Source organism: Danaus plexippus (genome assembly GCF_018135715.1).
Source record: "Danaus plexippus chromosome 3 unlocalized genomic scaffold, MEX_DaPlex mxdp_30, whole genome shotgun sequence".
NCBI classification, from domain to species: Eukaryota; Metazoa; Arthropoda; class Insecta; order Lepidoptera; family Nymphalidae; genus Danaus; species Danaus plexippus.
In genome coordinates, this window is record NW_026869845.1 from 257,425 (window position 1) to 284,057 (window position 26,633).

The 26,633-nt window shown below is 33.4% G+C and overlaps 2 protein-coding genes across 2 annotated transcripts; both read right to left on the reverse strand.

Annotated features, from left to right (window-relative positions):
* Positions 1–365: 365 nt before the first annotated feature.
* On the reverse strand, positions 366–12,519 carry LOC116773430 (extended synaptotagmin-2-B). The gene is given in 25 exon segments (XM_032665978.2): positions 366–738; positions 741–783; positions 1,335–1,475; positions 1,694–1,790; positions 1,867–1,959; positions 2,327–2,402; positions 2,478–2,603; positions 2,782–2,902; positions 3,017–3,169; positions 3,447–3,605; positions 3,848–3,934; positions 4,008–4,097; positions 4,182–4,230; positions 5,234–5,328; positions 7,033–7,139; positions 7,330–7,393; positions 7,472–7,592; positions 8,434–8,579; positions 8,889–8,955; positions 9,105–9,181; positions 9,549–9,689; positions 9,816–9,857; positions 10,104–10,301; positions 11,910–12,011; positions 12,249–12,519. Coding segments are annotated over 25 exon segments (2,439 nt in total). The 5' UTR covers positions 12,252–12,519; the 3' UTR covers positions 366–697.
* A 174-nt stretch (positions 12,520–12,693) lies between these two features.
* Positions 12,694–26,622, reverse strand: LOC116779776 (NAD(P) transhydrogenase, mitochondrial-like). Its single transcript, XM_032674205.2, has 23 exons — positions 26,413–26,622; positions 25,395–25,574; positions 24,208–24,362; positions 23,986–24,126; positions 23,635–23,757; positions 22,928–23,115; positions 21,333–21,488; positions 20,865–21,069; positions 20,069–20,272; positions 19,830–19,910; positions 19,483–19,628; positions 19,115–19,203; positions 18,958–19,042; positions 18,681–18,794; positions 17,934–18,100; positions 17,189–17,326; positions 16,529–16,746; positions 16,074–16,225; positions 15,684–15,837; positions 15,471–15,575; positions 15,228–15,347; positions 14,834–14,925; positions 12,694–14,650 (listed from the first exon to the last, which is right to left on the reverse strand). Exons 2-23 carry the CDS (start codon positions 25,550–25,552, stop codon positions 14,504–14,506), a joined length of 3,138 nt encoding a protein of 1,045 aa, XP_032530096.2. The 5' UTR covers positions 25,553–25,574; positions 26,413–26,622; the 3' UTR covers positions 12,694–14,503.
* Positions 26,623–26,633: the final 11 nt, after the last annotated feature.

The window sequence follows — 26,633 nt, forward strand, 5'->3', positions numbered from 1 at the left end:
ATTTTTTTTATAACATCAATGTAGCACATGAGACTGAAAAACAAAGATAGTGACTAAGTTTAATCGAGTTGAAAATGAAATAGTTTTTCCTTTTGTAGATTTTCATTATTTTAATGTCAGTGTTCTCAATCTGCTCAGGTATACCAATATATTTTACTGAAAAACAAAAAATATAGAAAAAACAAAATAAAAAATATAGAAAAAACATATTTCAAAAAAGTTATGATACATTTTTGAGAATGTAAATATTTACGTATTTTTTTTGTAATAACATAAAAAAATCATAATGATATAGTTATATAAAGTTAAGATATAATTATGAATATTATTTCATATAAGGAAAAGAGAAAGAAATAATAAAGAAATGTCTTATATGTTCCTTTAATATAAATAAAAAAAGCATAAACAAGGCTTAAATATGTTTGGTTGATTTTTTTCATAAGCATCAGTTTCATTCATTAAGTAACCAATTCCAAAACAGTTACAACATGGTTTTAACATCAACACATAATAAAATATACTTTAAGATTCAACACCAAGTAAATATAAATAGCTATCTAGTACATTTCAATATAAAAACAATTTGTTATTCGAAAATACAATGGTGTCACAATAAGCTAATATGCGAGTGCATTTAACAGATCTCTCCTTCATAAGCATTAGTAATTTATTAAATGTTAATATAAATTCTTAAATTCTACTCTCTCGGTGAAGTTTCAGGCAGAAGATCAAACCAAGGGTCTTTGCTTCCCGGAAGTCATACTGGTTCAGGTGAACTATTACCTGAAACAAGAAAATACTTAATGGTATACAAATAACTTCGACATTTAAGTACTTGATATTCATAATAGGAATAAAACTTCACTCTTCAGCCTAGTTTATTTATTTAAATAATGTTTTCCCACGCACATTTTATGTGAAAAATATAAAAGTACCTACAAGTAAATTATTATCTGTACGTACAAGGATTTATACTATATTTTTTTGCTACAATCATATAATATTTAATCCTTTCAAAGGCAACACAGATGTGAATATTTATATGTCAATATGACCATTATAAAAAGGGTTTAAATGGCAAAAAGTGTTGTTGCTCGAAGACATCTTAGCTGTTTAATTTCAAAATATTGTAAGGCTCGAAGTTCCAATACCGACCAAAAAATAAAGTTTGTATTAACCAAAATATTTTTTTCGCATTTATCTTCCTAATTAAGTTGGCTGAACATAATTAGATAATTCTCTGGAAAATTCTATTCTTGGCCTTTATTTTTATGAAATTTGGTAGTAATTGTATTACAAGTTATAAATATATTACTAATTATATTATAATCTACCTGTCCTATAACAGGACTTCCACCGAGGAATCCTTTGTGCGTGGCGACGGTCACCTCCAACTGTCTGGAGTGAAGCTCAGCCAGCGGGATGCTCCACTCAAACTGTTCGTCATACTCCGGCATACAATTGTCTTTCACAACCTGCACATATAGACAATGACAGCTTTAAGTTAATATTCATATGTGTCATATAATGGCAAAAAACTAGAAACATTAAATCAAATTAATTTTCATTGATAAAACCATGCAATCCAAGAAAGTATGTAGGTTATATAAAACATAATTTATTTAAGTATTTTGACGATAATAATGATATTAATAATTTCATATGTTCTACATTTCCTTGGAAATTTGCTTACCACAGTTTTGCGTTTGGAATCCTTAGATCGACCAGGTAGCAGGTATAGTTTAACATATGGGTCCGGGACATTGGTGGGGTCCTTGAGGGGTATATTCCTGATAATAGATAAGGTTTAACTAAAACATCTATCACATCGTAAATAGTTTGGACGTAATTGAAACAATATCTTACATTATCTTGTGTACAACAACATATAATGTTTGATTCTGCATGCTGTAACGTAGAGATAACAGAATCCTCCCAAGTCCAGCCTCGCCAGCTGATCTGAAATATATAAAGATAGATTTATTTAATAATTTCCTTGTATTTTTGGATGTTTTTTTTTTATCATATGAGTATTTATTTCATGAAACAATTTCATAAAAAGTAATTTAATGTTATGTATGAAAGGAAAGAAACATTCATATACCCTTACATGTTATTTTTTAGCAGAAAAAAAAAAAAATCATTTAACTGTTTTTTTTTTATTCCATTCTAAAATTATCATCAATTAATTAAAATCTTGTGTTTCTGAAACTGCAATCAATTTCCATACTAAATTTTAAAAGAGATTCAGTAGTGGACATGAAGTACGGACAGATATTCTTATTAACAATATTTATATGTATGTAAGTAGTGATGTTATATTTACGTCGTTATTGAAGAGGTCCTGTGAATTAATTTTGGTGAATCACGTTCAGACGGCGCTTGACTCTCTTGAGGTACATCTGAAATGGATTATTCATATTATATATAAATTTATATGAAAAAGAATAAAAAACTTATATAAAATCAAAACTCACCAACTTCCTTTATAATTTGTTCGACGGGGATAGATTTTTCGGAGTTATTGTCGATAGTGTCGGTAGCTGGGGGAGTGTCTTCCATATTCTTCAGATCCGTGTTCGATGGAACAGCTGGTGCAACAGCTGCAAAATATATTTTGGAATAGTAAATCAATAAAAAAATATTACCTTTTAGCGCAGAATGTGTTTGTCATTTGTATTACATTAAAATTTTCATGTTAGATAGTTGTAATTTTCAAATAAAGAATATTTTCTGTCTCTATTCCTCTCAACTAATATCAATGTCTTTTATTACACGTACCCGTGCTTTCCGTGCTCGGTGGATCCGGTTTTTTGTCCTCAGTGCGGTCATCCGATGGTTCGCTTGCCACGGAAACTGTTTCTTCATCAAAGTCCTCTTCCTTGACAGCCTCTTTAAGGATCTGCGCGATAGAAACAAATACTTGCAAAGCATTCTTCACTATGACATTTATTTATAGTTTGTTTTTTTAATGTCAAATGTTAGAATTTTATTTGGTTTTGTTTTTTTGCATCACCTTCAATTGAGCCGCAATGATGATTTTAGATTCGGGGCCAGATTTTTGTAGGTTCATCGGTTGATTCAACATAGTAAAATTTTTTTCTTTCAAAAGCGCTGATATGCCGTAGCTCAGCATTCCTAGCTGGTTTCCTGTCTTTTGATCGAGGACCTGACGAACAAAAAATTATAATGATGATATTAGAAAAAAATAATATATGTTGGCAATATTGACCCTCGTGATGTTAAGAGTTGCCATTTTGGAGATTAAGATTATTTACGAAACAACATATATTTAATTATATGAATTATATTATTCCTACCCACGTTGTAAAAATGTTTCTATAAATTTTGAACTAAGAGCCTGTGGAGGCCAGCACGTCAGGGTTGATGGCGTATATCATATAGTGTTTTTTATAGAGAGGACAATTAGTTCAAATGTTTAATACCTTTATTTCCAGTACATCAATCTCAGGGTTCTGTACCAAGAAGGAGTATCCGATTTCGTAGACGGGGCTGTCTGTTCTCATTTGTACTCCAGTATTCTCACTCTTCTTGCCAACCGTTACCACGAGGTATGGATCAGGACGGGACTGTGCACGAGCGTTCTGAAGCCATAAATTATTATATTGAGAATATCGAATAATATGTTATTTTAAATCACAACAAAACGGTAGGGACTACGTATCTTGACTCCATAGTACACAGTTTAACAATAGCGAACATAGAATTCTACATATAGAAATGGCGAATGCAAAACTAGGTTTTATTATAAATTGTGCCACTGCAAAAGATGACGTTATAAGAATGAAAATTGAAAATTTTATCTATAAAAATGAAAATTACTTACAGGCAAATGTTTGCAAGAATCGATGTAGACGGATAGAACTGCCGAACTCAGTTCAGCGTTCTTTACCAGTTGAGTCGATGTTAGAGCCTGTAAAAATAATACATATGGTAACATTGATTTCTACAGATTAATAAAAAAATATATTTTTAAATTAACTTACATGGCTGAGATCCAACAAGTCAGTGGAAAAGCGATGCCACGATAGACGCAAATGTACCTTACCGGTCTTAGCCTGTTGCAGTGTTTGCCACTGAAATATAGAATAAAACATATATATCATTATATTCATATACATAAGGTGACTAATATAATATATAATTAACATAAATCTCACCGTGTCCAAACGTCCAGCACGGACAACTTGAGATATATCTAAGGAACATCTGAAAATAATACCCTTTTTTTAGTTTCTTTTTTTTTTAATTAATAAAACAGCCACAAACACAAAAATGTTGTTCCAGTAGCATTTAGTTTGTTAATGTTGGCACATAAAAATAATTTAATCGTGACATTGTGACAGTCGTGCAGTGCAGAGGTTGTAGAAAAAACTGTTTTGTATTACATACTTCATAATAAAATTTAGGCTATTACTAAGATAGTGCGTTCACCACCTACAGCTTCGTCAGGTGAAAGAATATTTAAGCATGATCCAGTCCAATTAAAGAATAATTCACTAACATTTCCATGAAAATTCTGTGCGAGATCTTTTAGTATGTTATGATAAACAATTGCGAATTATTTGTGGGCACATTCATTTGTAGTTAATGAGACCTTGTGATAAAAATAAAAACTGTGAAAATTGATGAAAACTATGAGTTTGAATTACGCAATTGATTTTAAAGAAGCATTGCACGTTCCGAAGCGCTTTTTGGCAGTTTTCTTTGTGTGGATTCTATCAGAGGTCTACATTTCGATGGTCCATCAATGATGTGGTGAGGACATGCCGGTTGAGGACATTTTTAAGTTTCGTTATCATCATGCTAGCTTTAACCGACCTGCCTAATTTCTCATCCCTGCCAGCCCTGTCCCAGTCGAAAAGCTGTATGGCGACACTGCCGCCCGTTTGTCGCACCACAGACTGTCACAACCCATTTATATATACACAAGCGCAAACAAAATAGACGTTAGAGTTTTTTTTAGTTCCTGTCAATCGAGCAATGTTAGTATAAATCATAAAACTTTATAGACTAAGCCGCGATGATCCCCAATAATAAATAACAAATGATCAAAATAAATCACAATCAGCATCGAAACACCAAAAAAAAAATCATAAACAAAACGTGAGCCGCATATCGACGTCAACAGCGGTTAGTTTTTAATTTTTAAGTTACTGACGTCAATATGAGGATATGACACTCAAAGTAAAAGTCGCGCCTTCAAACGGACCTGCCGAGGTAATCATCGTTCTGAATGCCCATCCCCGGGTCCCAGTCCCACAGCTCGCACTGCAGCACCTGGCTCTTTCTCGAGCTTATTATAGCCTTAGAAAAAATTACTATCAGTTAATTATATACCTCATACGGAGGCATCGTCTTTTCGGTTTACAATACCTTATACATAAATTATATAATTGGTGAAGCAGAACCTATAAATGAACTACACATGTGCAATAAAATATAGCCTAGACTATAGCAGCAAGCAGATACTTAGAACACTGCAACAATTTTTCGCAATGTTGCAATGTCCTGCGTGGCAAACTAGTAGGCACAGAGGCTGTTAATTCGGTACAAGAAAATGCGAAAAAAATAATGTTGCCATGTATCTTTTGATACAACATGTGTTTCGCATTTTCTTACACATCATAAGCATAACTTACGTCAAGCACATATAGCAATCTATTCTAGTGCACACTTACGTAACGACGAGCCGTTCTAACATCTAAAAACCCTGAACCAATTCCTTATTCGTAACATGGTACGGTTTCATACTGTCAAGGTGGCCCCCCTCCCCCCACCACCTCACTCACCTGCCCAGTTTGTCGTCATCGTTCCCCTCGTCCTTGTCAAACACTTCAATGTCCAACGCCTGCCCAAGTGTTTGCATAATTCTCGCCTGTTCGCCGAACAGAGTCCCGAGCAAACATAAGTGACAGAACAAAATCATTTCTCTAACACGTCTTTTAATCGCTCAAAAAACAGATTAGTCAATGCAGTATAAGAATATAGTGTTAATGCGGTTGTTGTCCGAAATTAAGATTAAAAATTTCATCGTTTAAAATAATATTAGCCCAAAAACCTTAGTGGAAGTAACTAAATTTGTCAGTTAAATCATACATGCGCAAAGCAGTATTATTTATAGTAGCAAGAGCTAATAAAAATCTAAAATATATTAAGTTATTCATCGAAGAATTACGGAAATTATTAAGGCAAGACATGCTGGAACTAAAAGAAAAAGAAAAAAAGCTACGCTAAAGCGTTTACGATAGTTTATATTGCTAAGTAATAAATTCATTATGTATCTGCGAACAAAGTTCCAAAATCTGACTGCATCCAAAACAAAACTCATGACACAAACATGAATACAAAAATGTACAGACGACGAAATAATTAAGAAGAATAGACATAAAACATGGTGGCGTACATAACATTATTTACAAATTTATTTTAGACAAGTGGTAAGATAATAATAAAAACTTTGTTCATAAAATATATATTTGAGGCAAACGCTCGTGGGTAGTTTTCACAGCGTTTCTCTCGTCATTGTAAGCTACACCGCACTTTTCAGTACATTACCAACAGTTAACAGGGTCAAAGTAAGCATCGACCGCTGTAAGTTTTCCATTCAGTTACAAACACATTTGTGAAACTTTTAAATTTAAAAATAAATAAGAATTTGTATATGTAATTTTATATTGAAAGCCCCAAAAAAACTTGTATATTTTGGAGTTTGTGGAACTTAAGTAGGAGCTTATGAATATTTTGGTAGAGAACGGTTGCTCTTTCGTCATTTCCTCTAAGCAACAAAAAAATCCTACATAAATCCACTACATACTGTTATATAAACAATTAAATGGAGTAACTCCATACACTTACCAGTTTTAATAATTTCGAAAGTCAGAATTCAGACGTCTTCGTTCAAGAAGCTTAGTGACTAATAAGAAAGTGCATCCATAACCGTGCTAAATACGAGATATAATGCGTTAAACTGGCAAAATGTACGTATATATGCTCGCGGCATGACCTTACCTCGCACCAGAATTCCCATCTAGGGTTGATGTTGTTGTCAATGTGCTTTGTCTTCCACTGTTGAGCCCCAACTGTTATTATAGCGTACGGATCAGACTTGCCCTTGCCTGTAACAAAGGAATTTGTATCTTATATAGTAGTCCTTAAGATAGGATCGCTGTCGGTTACCACATCTATTATTCTAACACACTTGGTACATTTCTCTCTCAGCGTCATTACGAAGACGACGCGGACAAAGTCGCAGGAAAAACTACTAATACATATATTTAGACCAAGTACTTTTTTATGTCCACTAACCCAACATGGAGACATCCTTCTTCATGAGATTCTGGGCTTGCACCAAATGAATTCTGAGGACACCCTGAAATCAAATATATATATATTAATATTGCCACTTACATACCAAGAGACATGACAACTGCATACAGCATGAACTCACCTCTGGCTCCGGCATCCTCAAGTCGACCGTGGGTATCTCATCGCTTAATTTGATGGGCAGCTTGTTGGGTAACACCATCATTCTTGATATTTGTTCGACGATGCAACGACGTAAGATGTCGCTAAGGTATAGTAATATAATATAATATTAAATAAAAACAAGTAAAAGCCGAAGAAAACCCACATTAATACTTTCAAATCTCTTTGTACGATATATTTTTTAATATAAGGATAATCAAACTATGGATTGTATTGGATAGTACTTTCCACTATTCGTCGTCGACCCGATATTATAGTAAAATTTTACTTCAGTTCATCAATTGATGTAAAAAAATCATTCGACATACCAAACAATGAAAAACTTATTTGTATATATTGTTACAGATAACATATATAAACAGACGTGAGAATCTATTCAAATACATAAAGTTGTAGTGGCTGTTTTTTTTATACAAAAATAACCGATTTTACTTAACGCATATGATTTAAATTTTTTAAGCGCATGCGCTTACCGCCTACTTGTACGTGGTAACGCTTTATTTGAGTATCCTAATTCGGTATCGGGATAAAAGAAGGGTAGTTAGCTAGGGTAGCTGGCAGGGTAGGGTAGCTGGTGTAATAAGGAGTATTTTACTCCTTATTACACCAGCTACCTGCCAATAAAAGTCCCGTCGAAATCGGTCCAGCCATTTCAGTGAATAGCCGGAACAAACAGACAGACAGACAAAAATAATAAAAAGCGTTATGTTGGTGTTAATACCATACATATATTCATAGGCATGAAAAACGGATATTTCAATATTACAAACAGACACTCCAATTATATTTATATGTATAGATAAATATAAGGAAACATAAGTAAGACGCGTACGTTTTCACGGCCACGGTTAGTGAGACGGAAAGAGAGAGAAAAAAATATAAATGATGTGAATAGAAATAAGGACATATAGTAATATGTTCTACCTAAAGCCGGGCATGTCGAGTACGTCGGCCGCACCCACCAGGTTGAAGTCTATGGAGGGGTTGTTGAGGAAGAACACCTGCAACCCTCCCACCAGCGGCATCTTACTGATGAGGGGCTTCATCACCACGCGAACCATGCCATGGATCTGGAGGCATTCGTGGAGATTTATTAACATGTGTGTGTGAGCACATATATGTGCGTCCTCATAGGCAACTGGAAGATAAGATTCCCATTAGAATTCACTTACAAAACTCGTTACGAGTCACTTGTGGATAACAAATGAAGTATGAGAGGTATTGGTTTAATAATTCCTAAACAATAATTTATCAAGACCTTTGAGTTTGTTTGTACAGAACGGGCCTACTTTGATTTGGTTGATAAGCAAGTACAAGTGCGTATCTCAAAATAAATATTGCCAAACCATTTTATGTTGTAATCAATTTACACAATGTACCTGTAGATCTTTGATTCCACCTCGTATACGCTGTAGGACGAATGATATATCACAGTCGCCGGCATAGCTGAAACAAAAAAAAATATCGAAACTTCTACGACGTATTATTACAGACTATGTGGGCATATTATAGGACTAGTTGACTTATCGTGCACGATAATACGTTTACAAGTTTATAGTCGTGATAAAGCTATGAATCACGTCGAACAATCTCACAATAGGTCCACGTCCATGATGATTTCATCCCTCGAGAGGTTCTTATCATAGACCTTGACGCCTCCAACACGCGGCGCCTGACAACAAACACAACACGTTAATACTTGAAGCTCGCTCAAAACTTAAATAAATTATTAGACAACTTGTCCAACTCAGCGCGTTTCCAGTTTTTCACATATAAATCTTTGCCAATGACAACATCTTAGTTGATTATGAAAAACTGTAATCGCTTGAAGGTTGACGATGCAAAGTTTTGTTATGGATATTGTAATTAAATTTGGACTTTATTTGACATTTTCAGCTAAACCTATAGAAGGTTGGGATGCTATTGTTAACTAATTCCAACGATCATAAGAATGTTAAAAGAGTTTTCTTTTCGTCACTTCACAGTAAACTGTTCTTTGGTAAACATAACAGGAGCGATGATAATATATTTTCACTTACAATGGTACCGAGGATCATGCGCTCGAACTTGAAACCGTTAAGCTTGAAGTTGGCGAGGCTCTCCGCCACGGCTGGCTCAATGGTGTCCTTCAGAAGAGTCCTGGCGTAGTGGTTCACATTAGGCCACACTTGAAGCAATATCTGTAGGACATGATAATGTTTTATAAAACTGTAATTAGAATTTAAAAAATCAATAGCAAATTTAGCACAAAATTAAGGTGAATGGTTCCTGTTTTGTAATACACTTTCAATGTGTGACGTACTCACCCTGTTCAACCATTCCGCTCTTTCGACGTCTGGGAAAAACACCTAAAAATAAGTATATTTATATTATACATATGTTGCCAGTAGCTTAGTCTTTATCACCGTTTTTAAACGTGTCATATTACAATATGTGTCATTTTAAATCGGTATTAGTGAAAAAGTCCAGATTTTTATCTTCCTATGAAATTATGTATATATAATTATGTACTTAGGAATCTCTTTCACTTTTTCTTTAAGTTATTTTTCAAAATTCATTTATCATCAACAATAATTATCTAATGTGGGCCTCACCCAAGCCGGTAGGTCATCAAGCTTGGCCAGTACGATGTCCTTTTCTGAGGAGAGGGCAGCTGTCTTGGCTAGGTTGCGACGGTACTCGCTGTCTCGTCTCCACTGGTCCCTCATCACAGACAACACAACCGGTCCCAGCAGCCACGCCACACTCCATTGCATATAACCCACCAGGTACACCGCTCCCACTATTGAAACCTAATTGTTTTTTTTTTATTTGAATCCTTTTTGGTACATTCAACATTTCTAGTTCCCTTAAACCTTACTGTGACTTTTTTTGTTTAAAAATGATTTTTTTGTGTTTAAAAAAATAATTTAAGTTGAATACTCATAATTTCCCTTTTTTTAAAAATAGGGTACTGCGTGACATGAGATCGAAGATGAGTCAATGGTTTTATTTTAACAATAATGAATTAAAATTTTAATGCTAACTAATTATTTTATTAATTTCAATTATTAATGTTTTAAAAAAACCTTATTTTTTATTAATATTTATTTAAATGTGTATAGCTGTATATATTTTTTATATTTACCTATAACGCACTAAATACCGGCAATAAGTTTTAAGCCTCATTAACCTAACGGCTAACTTCGTCAAAGGAATATTTCTATTCTCTTCAAACATTATTTATTTCCTTTTTCCTCATCCTTAATTTATCACGTTAATGATTTTCAAGAAAAACAGAGACCTCGTTATTCGTTTTACATGCAATAATCTGACTGTTCGAACCGGCTTAAAATAGACCAACATATGTTGACGCGTACAAAGGACCTTGCCTAGTTTAACCATAAATAAGTTCCTTATTTGTAGCAACAGTAAACCCTCGTCCACAGTGTCAATGTATTGATATCTTTTTCCCATACCAACGATCGATGAAGTACGTGATCCGCACGCATTTCCTGTCCAATGGGAATATTTATAACTTGTATGATGTCATCAAAGCACAAACTAGTTCAATGCTATTAAAACCTTTTTTATATTATGTCTATGACTCTAAACTCTGAAGCATAAACATTTGTATGTTCAATTTAAAACTTTATTGCAGGTATATAACATCGAGTCAAGTATACTCAATACTTATGTATAATAAAATTAAAAATCTCTATTACACTTTTGCTGATAAGGTGTTAATAAAAGTGATCTTGAATTCTTGTATTGTGTTTAGTGATGCCGTGGTAATTATGTTTTTAATGACAATATTAAGATTACCTATACAAATGTTAGGTTAAAAATATATGTGAATATAATTTTTTACTACCCATTTGTTTGTTTCTTTATTTAACCCTAACATTGTGTGGAGTATTCTGTTTTAAAGCGATAAGGCTACCTTTATTCCTTTTAAGTCCTTTACTTTTTACTATAGCGTTTTAGAGTTGTATGTTCCATAAGAATAAAAAATGATTAGTATTTGTATCGGAACACTTTAACTTTGAGCATCTCAATTCACTATACTAAATAATGTTAATGCGAAGGTCAAATATCTAGTGATTCAAGAGACTTAAACATGAAGGTCGCACTGACTCATTTCATAACTATGTCTGAGCATTTGTTTTGTAAATTAACCAGGCCGAAGTAATTAACAAGAAAGCATTTGTATTTAAATTTTCGTTTAGCACACAAAACTCAATAAGTAGAGTTTGGCTCCGTTCCAAAATATAAGCTTCCATACTCAATTATAATCAATACTCAGTAAAGTAAAAACAATGTAATATTCATTTACATTTTAATGGTAACAGGTTAGTTTTACTTTCTTAATAGTTTTGGTAAGTTTGTTAATATTTCGATTTGGGACAATAATAGCTTACCTTTTTAAAAAATCTGTATATGATTGATAACACACTCAAATTTTCATCACTGCTCACAGGAAGAGCGAACTTGCTGTTAACTGGCATGTTGTTATCACTTGCCTAAAAATAAATTAATTATTGAATTATTGTTATAAGTATCCCTAAATATTGTGAATTTTGAGAAATAATTTAAAAAATTCTGAAAATATATCTATATACTGGATGCATTAATAACAAATACGTTAAAATGAGGAATATATATAAACGAGGCATGCCTACAGTTAAAACTCCACTGCTATGCGTCATAATTATTTATAAAGCTTCCAGTTCGATATACACGAAAATAATAAGACATACCATAATGATAATCGATGCGATGTAACTGAACAGCAGACACTACTCGAAGGTATCAGACAACATAAAGCTACGTGCTATTTTGCTATCCTAATATAAATTCTAATTACCAGGTGTCGTCTTCACACTGTAGAAAAAGATGTTTTTACTGCACTATTTATATTCATTGGTAAGATAATATAAACTAAAAAAAATATAAAATTATTCCATATTTTGACTATGACAATTTTTAATATAATTGTTTATTGATTTTCTCTTTTTTAAGACCAAAATATGTTAACCGGTAACACGTACCACCCACTCAATCGAATACAACTTCACACAGCGCCACTGCCAATGTGAATTGTAATTCGCAGGTACTTTATACTTACAGTATACACTGACATTTGACATTCATACCTAAAAATGACGTTTGATCGTGATATCGCTAGGGCAAATACAAACACCATTCAGCCTAAAATTTTATATTTCGTTAGAAATATAAGCATTTAAAAAACAAAACAGATTTCAATTTCTAGCACCCACATATGTTTTAATAGTAACTTTTTGAAAACATAATATTTTGAAGTTTAACAAATTATTAATTTAAAGTCGTTACACCTTTCTATATGTGTTATTTGGTTGAACATATAGAAATGCAGTTTTGATATTCAGGAACCTTTAATCTTTTGGCACATATAAGTTTAATCTCTATTTAATATTACTAAAAAAATAAGTTTTATTGCTAATCATTAATTGTTAATTATTAATTGATAATTCATAGTAAATAATATAATAACTTACTGTTCATATAGCAATTTTTTAAGGAGAAGCTCAACCTCGAGTTCTTTAAATAAAATATCAAGGCTAAAATGGTCTCTCTCCCTCACATTAAAGGTTTACAATACCTACCCACTTAATTACCTATATTAACAAATATCTCAAGAGTATAAGATTAAGTGTGCTGGAATAAATACTAGAATAAAAATTTATTTTACACTTGTATAATAAGTGGACGTGAAATATTCCAAGTAGTAATCCCCAATCCTTTAGAATGTTGTATTCCATCCATTTTCTGAAAATCTTTCCATAATTCAAAGTTTAGTTGTATTTGCAATGATTTTTTATTTAAATTGTTATTAAAATACATACATGATGACATTAATAAAAATCTTTTTTGTTATTTTAAAATTTATTTAATTTGTAAGAATACACTCGCCGCATTATAACATAAAATAGCGCCTTTTATACTTAATAAACACATTCTGTAATAAAGCATACGAGTAAAATGCAATTTTAACAATACATCTAGTAACATAAATTACGATGGAATGTAAACCTATTTGAGATTACAATAAAGAATAGTATTAAGGCGCTAGCTGTTCTAAACATAAGAGCATCAACTTAATAAACCTGCTTTATATAATTGAAATTCTTATAAAGTATTATGATGCAGCAGTAAGTAACATAAAACAATAACTCAATATAGTTTTGGAAGACTAGATTGTATTGACGATGGGGTGTTGTATGGCGAGGATATACTGAGTGTCTAACATATAGGGACACTCAAAAAAGTTATGAATTTGACTTGCGTACATTTATTATAATTTTTTAGTAAGATGATTACTACGGATCAATCAACGCTGCTCGCATATTGATTATAATATAGATAAAAAATATACGCAACTTTAATAAAAAAAATTATATTAAAAATAACTTGTAAAATAATTCCATCCAGTCCATTGAATGCTTAATTTTAAAACAATTTACAGACTAGATTCATAAAGAATTCGTTTATATTAGTAAAGGCACTTACGTGGTATTCACAACAAGCGTTATTAAAATATTTGCTAAAAAACATCATATTAACTAAAAGTTAGTATTAAAAATCGTTATATAAAAAAAAGTTGTGAGCATTTTTCTCTAAATGGTTTACCTTATTATTATTATTATTATTAGATGGTTTTTCTTAATAATTATAATCCTCTCGTTATTGTTTTAATCGTCACAGACTAAAAAATGTATGAGTGCTAATCTTCAGACACTATTTGACAACAAAATGGACACAGGGGACTGTGTGATTGGTTTAAAAATATTAAATATGGTTCTCTCAGTTATTATACGCCGACTATATTTTTCTATTTCATAAGAATGATCAGTCACTTGGTTGAAGGATTCCAATATTGGATATAAAATTGATTTCTTGATCAATTAAATTCTTTTAAGGATCTAAAAACTCTTCAGAAATTATTTATATGTGCATATTATTTGTTATTAATTTATGCAGCGAGATGTTTGATTCTGTCGAGAAGTGCGTCGCAAGTCTTCTTGGCGTCTCCCAACAACATGGCGGTGTTGGGGTTGTAGAATATGGGGTTATCAACTGCCGCGTAGCCGACTCCCATAGACCTCTTCATCACTACCACCTGGAAATTAAAAGAAAAAACATTTGAAATCATACGTTTTGATTCCTTTTTCAAATTTGGGACAGACTAATTGATAATGATGGAGATTTATATGAAACATATGAAAAACTTACAAAAGGTTTAAAATTAAAAAAAAATATATTAAAATATATTGACACTAGTTTATTAATATTATAAACGTACTTGGTTCGCCTTCCACACTTTGAGCACTGGCATGCCGGCTATGGGAGACTCCGGGTCGTCTTCAGCAGCACTGTTCACGGTGTCGTTGGCGCCTATCACATTACATTTTATTTTATATTAAATTTTATACTGTATTAGATGAATACCCTGCCATCTACATCTCATCTAAACTATATTTATAACATTGAATTAACGCATTGTATTATCCTAGAATTAAGTGTCACTGTCATCTCGACTGTCAATGAATTTTCACGTTGCTGAAATGTATAACCTCCGGTAAAATGTAGAATAATAAAAAAGACTAAGTAAATCCGAAAATCATAGTTTTGTTTATATGATTACACGCGAAAATTTCTAATATTATGCGGTTTAAATAATCTATATGAATGTATACCTATAACTAAGACCAAGTCAGTTTCCGGGAATTCATCGTTGATTTCCTCCATCTCGAACACGTCGTCATAGGGCACACCGGCTTCAGCGAGCAGCACGTTCAGTTGACCGGGCATACGTCCTATTATAATAATAAACAAAATTTTAAGACTTATTAATTATTTTTATTTATGATACATATGGTTTGCTTACTTGTCATAAATATATTATTTTAAGGTACTATTTCTGCTAAAGTATTACTTACCAGCAACTGGATGTATAGCAAAGCGCACTTTTTTTCCGATGCCTTTAAGAATGTCCACCAATTCGGCGATGGGATACTGAGCTTTGGCCACACACAGACCATAACCTAAAGAAAAAATAAAATATAACAAAAAAGGTTATTACCGATTAATAAACAATATATTGGCAGTATAATATAGACTGAATTATAGACGGTCATCTACGTCTACGATACCGGGAGTTATAATGATGGAGGAGGCGCGGTGAACGAGGTCTGCTACGCTGTCGACGTTCATCTCGGTGTGGGTGGCACCTTCCGGGCGAGCTGATCCGGACCCCGTTACACCGTACCCACCTAGGATTACATTCGGCAACGAACGATTCATAGCCTGGAATAAATTGAAAATAATTAGAAATAAAATTTTATTACATTTTTATGTTAATTATATGAATACATGCGGTGAAAGAGATTAAAATGTTTATATGAATCGTACCATTGCATTACAGTCATAAATACTTTTAGAATCCAACCCAATAAAATTAAATGAGTTATTCATTACATTATTCCGCTCTTTACTTACTTCACGTATTACTTCATAGCAACAGAAAGTTATGTTGATGTTACCTTGCACATTATATAAGATAGAATGGCTCCGGAGCTGCCGATGAGTGCGCCGACGATGGTCATGAGGGAGTTATTCAACATGAACCCTTCAGCACACAGCGCCCAGCCGGAGTAGCTGTTCAGGACTGTGATCACCACCGGCATGTCAGCACCTGCAGACGGTATATTATGAGAGGCAAGCAAAGAAGAATCTCATGCTTTTTGTTATTATGATAATAAAAGTATCGATTAATTAAAAATAAGTTAACTTTAGTCGGCAAACAGAATAGAACTTTTATATAAATCGGAAAGTCCTTTTATCTAATTATTTTCTTTAATTTACTACCAGCCTTCATAATAATAAGTAGAACAGAACTCTTAGAACAGAAAATTCTACAGCTGAAAAGAAAATATAAGGAATTCCATTCGTTAGAAGAGCGTTTTTATCAAATTGAAAAATAACAATGTAAACGAACCACCAATAGCAGATGTGAGTGTGAGGCCCTGGATGCCGCTGAGGACGGCGGCGGCGGACAGTAGCGGCAGGCCGGGGGCTTCGGGGAAGGCGAGCAGGGCTCCGCCACAGCCCAGGGCTCCCGTGGCCAGCGCCGCGTTCAGAGCATGACGACCCGGCAGTAATAGTGGGGCCGAGGACAACACGCCTTGAAGTTTACCGTAAGCCACTAACGACCCACTGACGAAGAAGAATTTACATTCATACAAACACCAATAGCATGTGACTTGAACGTTTTGAGTTATTTACTCGAAGAGGACCAAAAAAATAATATTTCTATTATATTGATATTAGTACTAATGTATCGCACTTTTGTTTAAATTGTTTTTGGAACTTTTGGACCCTTGAAATTAAGACTACTATTAACTCTGAGAACTCATGTACCGCCGAGGAAATGTCTTAGTACCTTTTAAATACGTAGAATTCCTATATCGCAACTTTTTTGATTTTTCCAAAAAAAAAAAAAATTAATGTTAATTATTATCGTTATAGTGATCATTATTTTCACTCAGAATTCCAAGGAAGAGTTAGTATATAACATCAATATAGTGTTTATTGCTAAGTAATCATTACATATCTCTGTGTCAGTGTGACTGGTCAGTGTGTCTTGTAATGCACTCACGTGAATGTTATTCCACCGATGTATGTGCCGAGGAAGAGAGACGTCTTGAGCGTGGCGGCGGTGGGGTCCAGCGCCATGGCGGGGAAATCGTGCATGTACGTCGCTAGACATGTTAATACAGCGGCCATGCCCACCAAGCTATTAATTAAACATGTATTCATTATTAGATTTTTTTTTTATTTTTTTTATAACGCCCAGCAATATAGGATTTTTATATAGAATAGAATGCAAAATGGCCAGCAATTTCCTAAACGGATGTCGCATGTCTACAGGAGTTACTAGGTGCTCCAAATTGGAACTACTCGTATGTAATGAATGAAATTCATCTGAATTAACGTAACACGACGAACTTCTCAAAGAACCTATTAGAACCCTGGTCGAGCTAAATTTTTATAATTTCTAGCCTAGTAGAATTTCTAGCCTAGTGATCGAGGGTAGACAGCGAAAATATATCACACGCAGACTCTAGGGAAAGTAAAGAATACAGATAGATATTATAAACCGGGATTTACAGTCGCGTACGAGTCGCGAGACGAGGCACGAGCCGAAGCAAATATTACCGTTCTTATTACGAGTGTTTTGAGACTGGAATCGTTTGTAATTTACAGTCTCGAGCGACTATTTAAACTGTTACTTTGTCCTTCGGCTCGTGCCTCGTCTCACGGCTCGTACGCGAGTGTAAATCCCGGTTAAGACATTATAAAGGTTGATTTGGTGAAAAAATAATTAATTGAAAGAGAAACACCTGTGGAATCCAGCCACAAGTTGTGGCAAATCAGTGATTTCAATTTTCTTAGCGATGACACCACCAAGTAGACCGCCAATGCCCGCCACGCCAACCATTTGCGCCAATACTTCGGATGTTGGAGTCAATGCTCCCAGTGTGGCCGCTATACCGCCGGATACACCAATCTAAACCAATCTTTGTACATCACTATACAATACATTAAATATATATTTTTTTTATCAATAAAATTATGCAATCTCATATTACTAAAGTGTCATCAAAACTAGACGAGCTTTACCCAAGTTGCCTCTTTTAAGTTAGTATGTAGAAATAAAGCTGGCGATCATGAGCTCTCACTTTAAAACGCATGATATCAATTGAGCTTTATTTCCAGACAAAAAACATTACTCTTGCCTATTTCACTTGTATTGAAAATTTTATTTGAAATATCTTAAAAACCAATAAGTGTATGTAATATGTTGACTATTACTAGCCAAGAATAATGTTTGTATGTCTTTAATATCTCAATGCCTTTACAATGATCAAAAGATTAATGCTAATGTCATCAAGATCACAATGAGTGGGTCTTGGGCCGAGTCTATAGCTACGTCTTTTTCTTTATGGATGCCTTTTCTAATCATCGATTGCACGTCGTTCATATTAGTTCTAAATTTAAATTACTTTCGTTCAACTTTTATTAAAAACTTAATCGTTTTGCGTCTGATATTTTTTTTTTCTTATCAAACTTAAATAGATCCAAATTACCATTCCCAAATAGTTTCCCTTCCTGGCTGTCGTCTGTGAGCTCAGGCCGGCGAGTGCCCCGACGCAGCATAACGACGAAGCTAGGTACGCCATCTGGTGGACTTCAGGGTAACCCTATGAAAGAGAAAAAATAAAAAATATATATTTAACTAACACTTTTTTATCTTTAGGTACGTATAATTTCAGCTTCCAGATATATATTAACTCTCGTTCAAGAAGGGTGTGTGGAGCAAACGAGCCCCTTGTTTTTAATAACATGCTTGGAATATGTATCTACCTGCATCGCTGTTGTGACGTATCCTCCCAAAAGCGCGGCAGCTGGTATAGCGTACAGATATCCATACTCTGGCGGATCACCTGGCCTGGTTGGAAAGAAAGGTATAAGATATTTACACAATCAATTTTTTTCTTAAAAAAGCAAGTTTACATTTTACCTTTTGAACATATCCAGCATACGCTGTGTGACCATAAACCCGCCGAATACGTTGACAAAGGAGATCAAAGCCGCTGTACTCGCTAGCCACTGGAAGAACAAAGATATTATATACTTATCAACTCGGTTTTGTTAGCGAGAGGATGAATTCTAATAGCGTGCTATTTATTTTGATTGTATGTATACGAAAAAGATATATTTATTATGTGAAATTTGGAGTTCAAAAACATTAAGTTTGCCAAAAACTTCAATAGAAAAACTTATATTAAAGTATTAAAAATTCACTTCACTTCAAAGTAGTAGTTATAAATATATGGACTCTGTGTTCTAACAGTTAATGTGACGTGAAGTCATTAATGTAGCAGTTACCTGTACAGGTGTTTCTGGCAGATATCCTCCCCCCATCAACAGTAGTCCACCCACAGCCGTAATGCCCGACACGGCGTTAGTGACGGACATCAAAGGAGAGTGCAGCGCCGGCACCACGCCCCACACCGTGTGGTAACCCACGACACCTATTCATCGATATATATATATATATTTAGTATTTTCAAACTAAAGCTTTTAATTTACACTTTTAATAGCACAGATTATAAATATATACAAAAAGCAAGACCAGACATTAGTTTGGGATTCTGTAGTACTTATAATATAGTAAATTTTTTTGTTCCATTGATTGATACTGAGAGTAAATATTTTTTTGTTATGTAATTTACCAGATAAAGCCAAGGTGGTGGTCATAGTGGTGAAGGCCGGATTCGGCGATGCCATACCGAGACCGATAAGACTTGCCAGACCTGCAAAATTAAAATGTCATTATTGAGTCGGTGTTCAAATCGCATACTATACATAAATCGTGTTGTGAAAATGAAGTTAGTGTTAAAGTGTGTATATGGAGTTATGAGGATCTATATACCTTATATATATTATATAACTTGGTACTTCGAGTGCTTACCGGTAGAATATAAGAAGGTATCCTTCAAGGTTTCATTGAAGGGGTTGGGAGGCTCGACCTTGACAGGGGTGACAGTTTTGGGGGCCGCGTCGGGTGCAACCACGGGCGCGGGCGGCGGCGGCCATAGTAATTCACCAGCTTTAAGGACTATCGCCCCACGAGTCACTTCATCCTCCAGATTGATGTGGAAGTGATCGTTAGTACCTATTGTATGGAGATGGCGTATCTTGTTTTAAAAATGTAATGTGAAAGGAAAATGTTGTTCTGTTTGTAATGTCTACGAAAATTGCGAAGATTATACAATTAAAGCTGGTATTATTATAGTTATATGAAATATTATTTCACTTTAAAATCCAATAAAATTTTAATCCCTGGCATTCGTTAATATGGCAACATCGGACAAATATCTATAAAATAAAATTTAATTTCAAAATATTCTTTTTATTATTATTAGGTCATTATATCAATTGATATCTTAGGCATTGAAACGCAATAAATGCATTAAAGTTTTATCAACAACAAAATTTTTATCGCAATCAAATAAATGATAATTGTTATATTAATGTATGTTATTTTTATAATCTGTTAAAAAATAAATAGGTGTCTTAATTCTGCTTAACTTTTTTTAATAATTAAGATAAAAATGCATTGGGATGTGAGATTTATAAACTCAACTTAAAGTAAATTAGAAACGATTATTTATTTGTAACTTAACTCGTCGGGGGACCAAAAATATTGTCGCCATATTATTTTTTTCTCCACATTTTTTTTCTATAATATGTCAGTGTTAATTTACCTAAACTTAATAAGAATGCAGAAATATTGTTGGCGTAGAGTGTGGAGGCGTGTGCGGGCATTCGACTTGGTAGGTCTGTGAGGCCGATGTGTGTGACGTCATGAACCCTGGTCACCTTGCCCTTAGTGGTCGTCTCAATGTTTCCACCCATCTCAGCGGCTAGATCAACTATCACGCTGCCAGGAGCCATATCTTTGACAGCATCCTGTATATTATATATATAGTTATTTGTATATATATAAACAGTAAAAAACTTACACCGTATTTTATACAAAGTCATTGAGACAAAATATCATAAACTTTTCCTAGTATTTACACTATATTAACTTCAGACATAACGTTTAAAACATTTTTTTTTCGACATTATAAAGCGAATCATTGATGAAGATTGTAGAATATTATGAACACACTCATTATATTTATACTTGTCACTGCAATATATTAAAAAAAAAGGTATTAAAATAAAACCTCTAATATAAGCAGAGGCGCCGGTTTCCCTGGTATGAGTGCTGTGCTGATCACGACGTCGGAACTCCGAGCTTCCCGTCCCAACAAAGCACGCTCCGCCTGAAGGAACTCCTCACTCATTTCCTTTGCGTACCCACCAGCACCAGCCCCCTCCTCCTGATAAAAGATATATATTTAATTATCGACTGGATAAAACATGATGTTATTGCTCTTTATATATTACACAAAAGTATGCTTTTTTTTTTAAATTCCTTATAATAAAGTTGAAAATCAGTTTGAAAAAAGAACGCCCATACAATGTTCGTTCTAAAATCTACTTTGTAATTTGACTCGGTACAAATATTTCATTATTGTCGAACATATCACCTACATAATTTTTGAAATTCTCTAGTTTTTAGTTTATCACTATAATTTTGATGAGGTAATGCATTTTAGTAAATAAAAAAATTTACATTGTTTTTTTTTATCACGTATCAAATCAAATCTTTACTTTAAACTTAGTACAAGATAATTATATTATTTATGTTTCTTCGGTAACATCGTGTGAAGGATACTGAAGATAATTCAATAGTACAATATATGAAATGTAAACTTATTACGTCGGAGTAAACTTGCACCTGAAACTATGTAAACTGCATGCACATGTTGTGTTTAATCATCGTGATAACCGTATACAATAGACCTTGAAACAGATACAGAATTATATAACAGAGCATTGTCAACATAAATATTATGTGTTGAAATAAGTGAAAACAGTGCATGTGACGTCATGAGAACGATAAAATTCATTATTTGGTACACGAAATTAAGCTATCGAGTGTTTTATGTGATATAATTATATCGGATTTTATCATATACAAAATGAGGTGAAAGTTATCGTTAAATAATCCGGTCTTTACAAATATACGGATGTATACGATTTATATATAAGACATTCACGTTCTGTAATCTTGATTTAAGTTTTTTTTTTTTTTGACTTTAAATATTTATTTTTTTATTTGACTTTAAATATGGGATGTGTTTGTCTAAAAGCATGTCTTGAACCGACATGCATCAAACAAAGAGTCAAATTATTTTAATGTATCTCACTCAAAAACCCCATGTATTAAATTCTTTTAGAAACAATAATATTCCCATTCCTAAATATTATTTTCTTCTTTGGTTGAATTAAAACAATTGAAATATAAAAGCAGTCCTTAAAGTTTTAATTTTATATCATTTTATTTGTCATATGGATATAATCTAAATTATCGTTTTATGTCAAACTTAATTGTGAAAATATCATTCTACCCACCAATCAGCTTCTGAATAACATTCTAATAAACGGATGAAATTAACTTGCTTTGTTCAAGTTAGCATTTTCTATAAATTTATATCTTAAGAACTTCACAATTCTCTTATATTTTATCATATGTATCGAAATATGTTTAATTTATATAAACAATAACATATTCTTTTCAAATAAAGTTAGCAGTTCGTTAATATTAAAGTCACGGTACGGGTGAGTGGCCAATTAAGTTAATCTAAAGCAAATTCGTCCACCTCGAACATAAATGAGCCAATCAAATTCAAGCGTAACACTAGTATGACCTAACCTTAACTTCCATAGTAATGAACTGTGCGCCGAGACTCTCGATCTGTTCCCTCACAGCCGGTCGTGTGTCGAAGGCCCGGACTGCGGCCCCCATACATCTCGCCTGGGCCGCGGCCGCCAACCCCGCTACCCCTCCGCCAACCACCAACACGCGGCATGGCGGCACGCGACCCGCTGCCGTCATCTGACCTGCCGTACATTATTTATTTAACACTTGAATATTTTTCAAGCTATCATAATATAATTTCTGTCCATACTTGTTTGACTGTTCTATAGAACTATTGAACGGATCAAAAATAATAAATATATTGATTGATTTCGCCACAATATATGTATGTGTATGTGAAGACACGCCAACAGCAAGTATCAAAATGGTGTCCGGAAATAATGTAATTCATACATTTTTATAAGTTTATTTTATAATATTGAATAAAATACAAAAAAAAAGAATTATGAGGAAGATTCAGTTAATTAAAAATTTTAATAGCTATGCGTGTTCCTATTACCATTATTAATCTTAAATTATTCTCGACAATTATTAAATAATAAAATAATAAAAAAATATTAAATAAAACGATATATAAATCATAAATATTAGTAAAACCTTAAATGGTCGTCAAGTCCGACCGGTCTAAAGTTAGCTGACCTAAACAAGTTGTCTATAAATAGATCAAACAATTCAGTATATAAACGTAATATTTGTCATACCGGAGAAGAAACGTGGGAAATGTGCTGCGGCTTCAATGACAGCTCGATAGCCAGCAACGTTGGCCATAGAGCTCAACGCGTCGAACACCTGCGCACGGCTTATCCGAGGAATGCAGTCCATTGCTGAAAATGTAAAAAAAAGTAAAAAAAAAGACAATTTAAATTATTTTTTTTACATATTCTTTACTGAATACACAATGTACGCTATCGAACTTAATTGAACTGATGCTAAATTATATCGAACGATGGCCTAATTAATTTTAATCACTCGTTTAAATAAAACGAAGGCATTTTCAATTATTATAATTAATCTTATACGTTTATTCAATTAAAAAGAAGGATCAGACTCACCAAATGCATTCACCTTTTTAGCAGCCAATTTTTGTATAAGTGCTTGGTTTTGTGCTGGGTAGAAAAATGATATAAGCGTTGATTCCTCGTTAACATTTTGAAGTTCGCTTTCAGCCAATGGACGTACTTTAAGAATTATATCTACAAAAGAGTCAAAGTGTTAATCCGATATCCGTAGACTAAGACAGAAAAAACAGTATTAAAATATGAGCAGGTACGTACTTGAGCCGTAGGCGTCCTTTACACTAGTTATTTTAGCTCCAACTTCTTCATAAGTCTTATTTGGGAAATTTGCTAATGTACCAGCATTTTCTTCTACATTAACTGTAAAACCTTTTTTAACTAATTTACTTACTACAGCTGGTACTATGGCAACTCTAAAAAAAACATATACATTTCGATCTTATCGTTCATTTAAAATACTGATGGTAGGTATATTAAACAAATTATCTTGCTTTTATATCCTTGAGGATTCTTACCCACCACAACGTATATAACTATAACCGTAGCAGGAACGTGTCAGGCAAAACAATTTTTTTGTATGTATGTTTATATAATTAATGCATGAGACTATGTCCACTGCATCGTTCCGTCTCTGATCAATACCGTCGCGTGCCAAGCACGGAGCGTTAACAATTATTGTCAGCGAGAATATTGTGCCGGTGGCGATACGCTCTTCGCTTGGCACGCGATGTTGTGACACCGGTACGCACAGGAGGGGAAACGGTAGGCACCCGGGATACAATTGCCAATTCCCTCGTTGTCAATTTTCTAATAACTAAATCTCTAAAAGCTCTTTCTGACACGTCTACTTCACAAAAGGTCAGGTGAATTACTACAAAGGCGACAACAGGGATCGCGAATGATACGAAAATGATATGCTGACGCTCCCTTCATTAAGCCGATACATACGCCTTACTCACTAGTCTAGTGGGCATAGTAGATCATAATGTGTTGCACACCGGTCTGACACGTTCCTATTACGGTCATAGTTACATACGTTTTAGTAGGTAGAGTCCATAAAAATTAAGTCATCTGACATACGAATTACGGACATGGTCAGACGTAGTTTATATAATGTAGCATTCTTTTGACTGTAACTTCTGCAGTTTTTCACAGCAATCTTTTAGTTTTATAATTGTTAAAAAATAGATCAAAAACACTTTTTGTAGTTTTAGATGACATTATGACATTTTATACAACGTGCAGTAGTAACGAAGCAACAACAGATAACAACAATTTTAATATCACAAATTATTCCAATTAATTAATCAATTGACTTACAAAATTAGATGATAATGACTGCCGAAAAAGTAATCTATATTTGCATACAAGTGTTAAAATATACAAGATACAAATTTTGAGTACTTTTGCATTACATTATTATAAAACAATATTTTTTTGGTTACCTCCTTTCATCTTGCCATATCTCTTTGGGAATTCCGACACTAAGTTTGGTGTATGGCACTCCTTGCGTTGGCGGCGAAGAAGATGAAGAAAACAATCTGCGTTGCCATGTTTTTTTTAGTGGACTGCCAAGGCGGAGTACCCTCACACATCCGCACATTTTGGCTCCAACTTAATTGTTGCTGTTGAATTTATTTTGTAATTTCAAAACTATCAAATTTAATTTTAAACGTCATCAGTCAGATCCACTCTAGATCAAAGTCTATTACTAAGTTATGATTATTAGAAAATTAAGACCAATAATAACGACGATAAACGTGATCTGAGTACACAGATCACAATAAATTTTAATTATATGTTACATAATATCGCTTACAATATAGAATTTAATTGGTTTTGGTAGGTATACTCTTTAAATTTATATCAATATTTTTTGATGGTAAAAAATATATATTAAATAGAAGAAAAATGTTCTATTATTTAGGATGGAAATTATTAAAAATACCATAAGTTATGTTGTGGACGTTAATTTTTTATCTATATGCATAACAGGTACCTACTAAAAGCATATTATAAAAAATGAGTGAAAAAAGAATAGTTTTGAAGAGAACCCCCAGTTTTTGTCGTACGACTATAAAAACTTGGGTTCCTTTTCAAAACAGTTTTGAAAGCGCGTTCGGCATTCGTTATCAGGTACCCAAAATATACAAATATAATAATAGCACCGGTTTTTATGCCTCGTTAAGTATGTGAATTGTAGAAGAAAATTTGACTAAGCTCATAATATCGCAGAGCCGAATATTTATTAAACTACTAGAAATACTATACATAATGCTCATTTTATTTCATTAAACCGTTATTATTAGTATCTTAATTAGCAAATACACATTAAAAATACGTATTAACTTATATCAAAATAAATAATTTATCTTATGTTTAACATTTAAATACATAGATAACATACAAAAGTTGGAACATACATACATGCATTTAAAAATAATAAAAAATATTAACCCTTACCTTGTTTATTTATGAGATTAGTGTACATTTACTGTAGTGAAGTTAATAATTTGCACTATTTTTACTAACGTATTTTGTAATATTAATTAAATTTTAAAAGACAGTCAATGCGATAATGAGAACTGAACCAGCCAAACCGTTCCGAAAGAACAAAATTATTATTGCATCGTTGGACGGATGATGCCGGCCGCCTGGTGTCGTTGCCTGCCGGCCGGCCTCGT

Coding starts and splice junctions, on each gene's coding strand:
- LOC116779776 (XM_032674205.2), bottom strand. CDS start 25,552: ATGTGCGGATGTGTGAGGGTACTCCGCCTTGGCAGTCCACTAAAAAAA. Junction 16,226..16,528: donor ACTCACATCTGCTATTGGTG/GTTCGTTTACAT, acceptor TACCGTCTGCAG/GTGCTGACATGCCGGTGGTG. Junction 14,651..14,833: donor AAGTGTGGAAGGCGAACCAA/GTACGTTTATAA, acceptor TTTAATTTCCAG/GTGGTAGTGATGAAGAGGTC.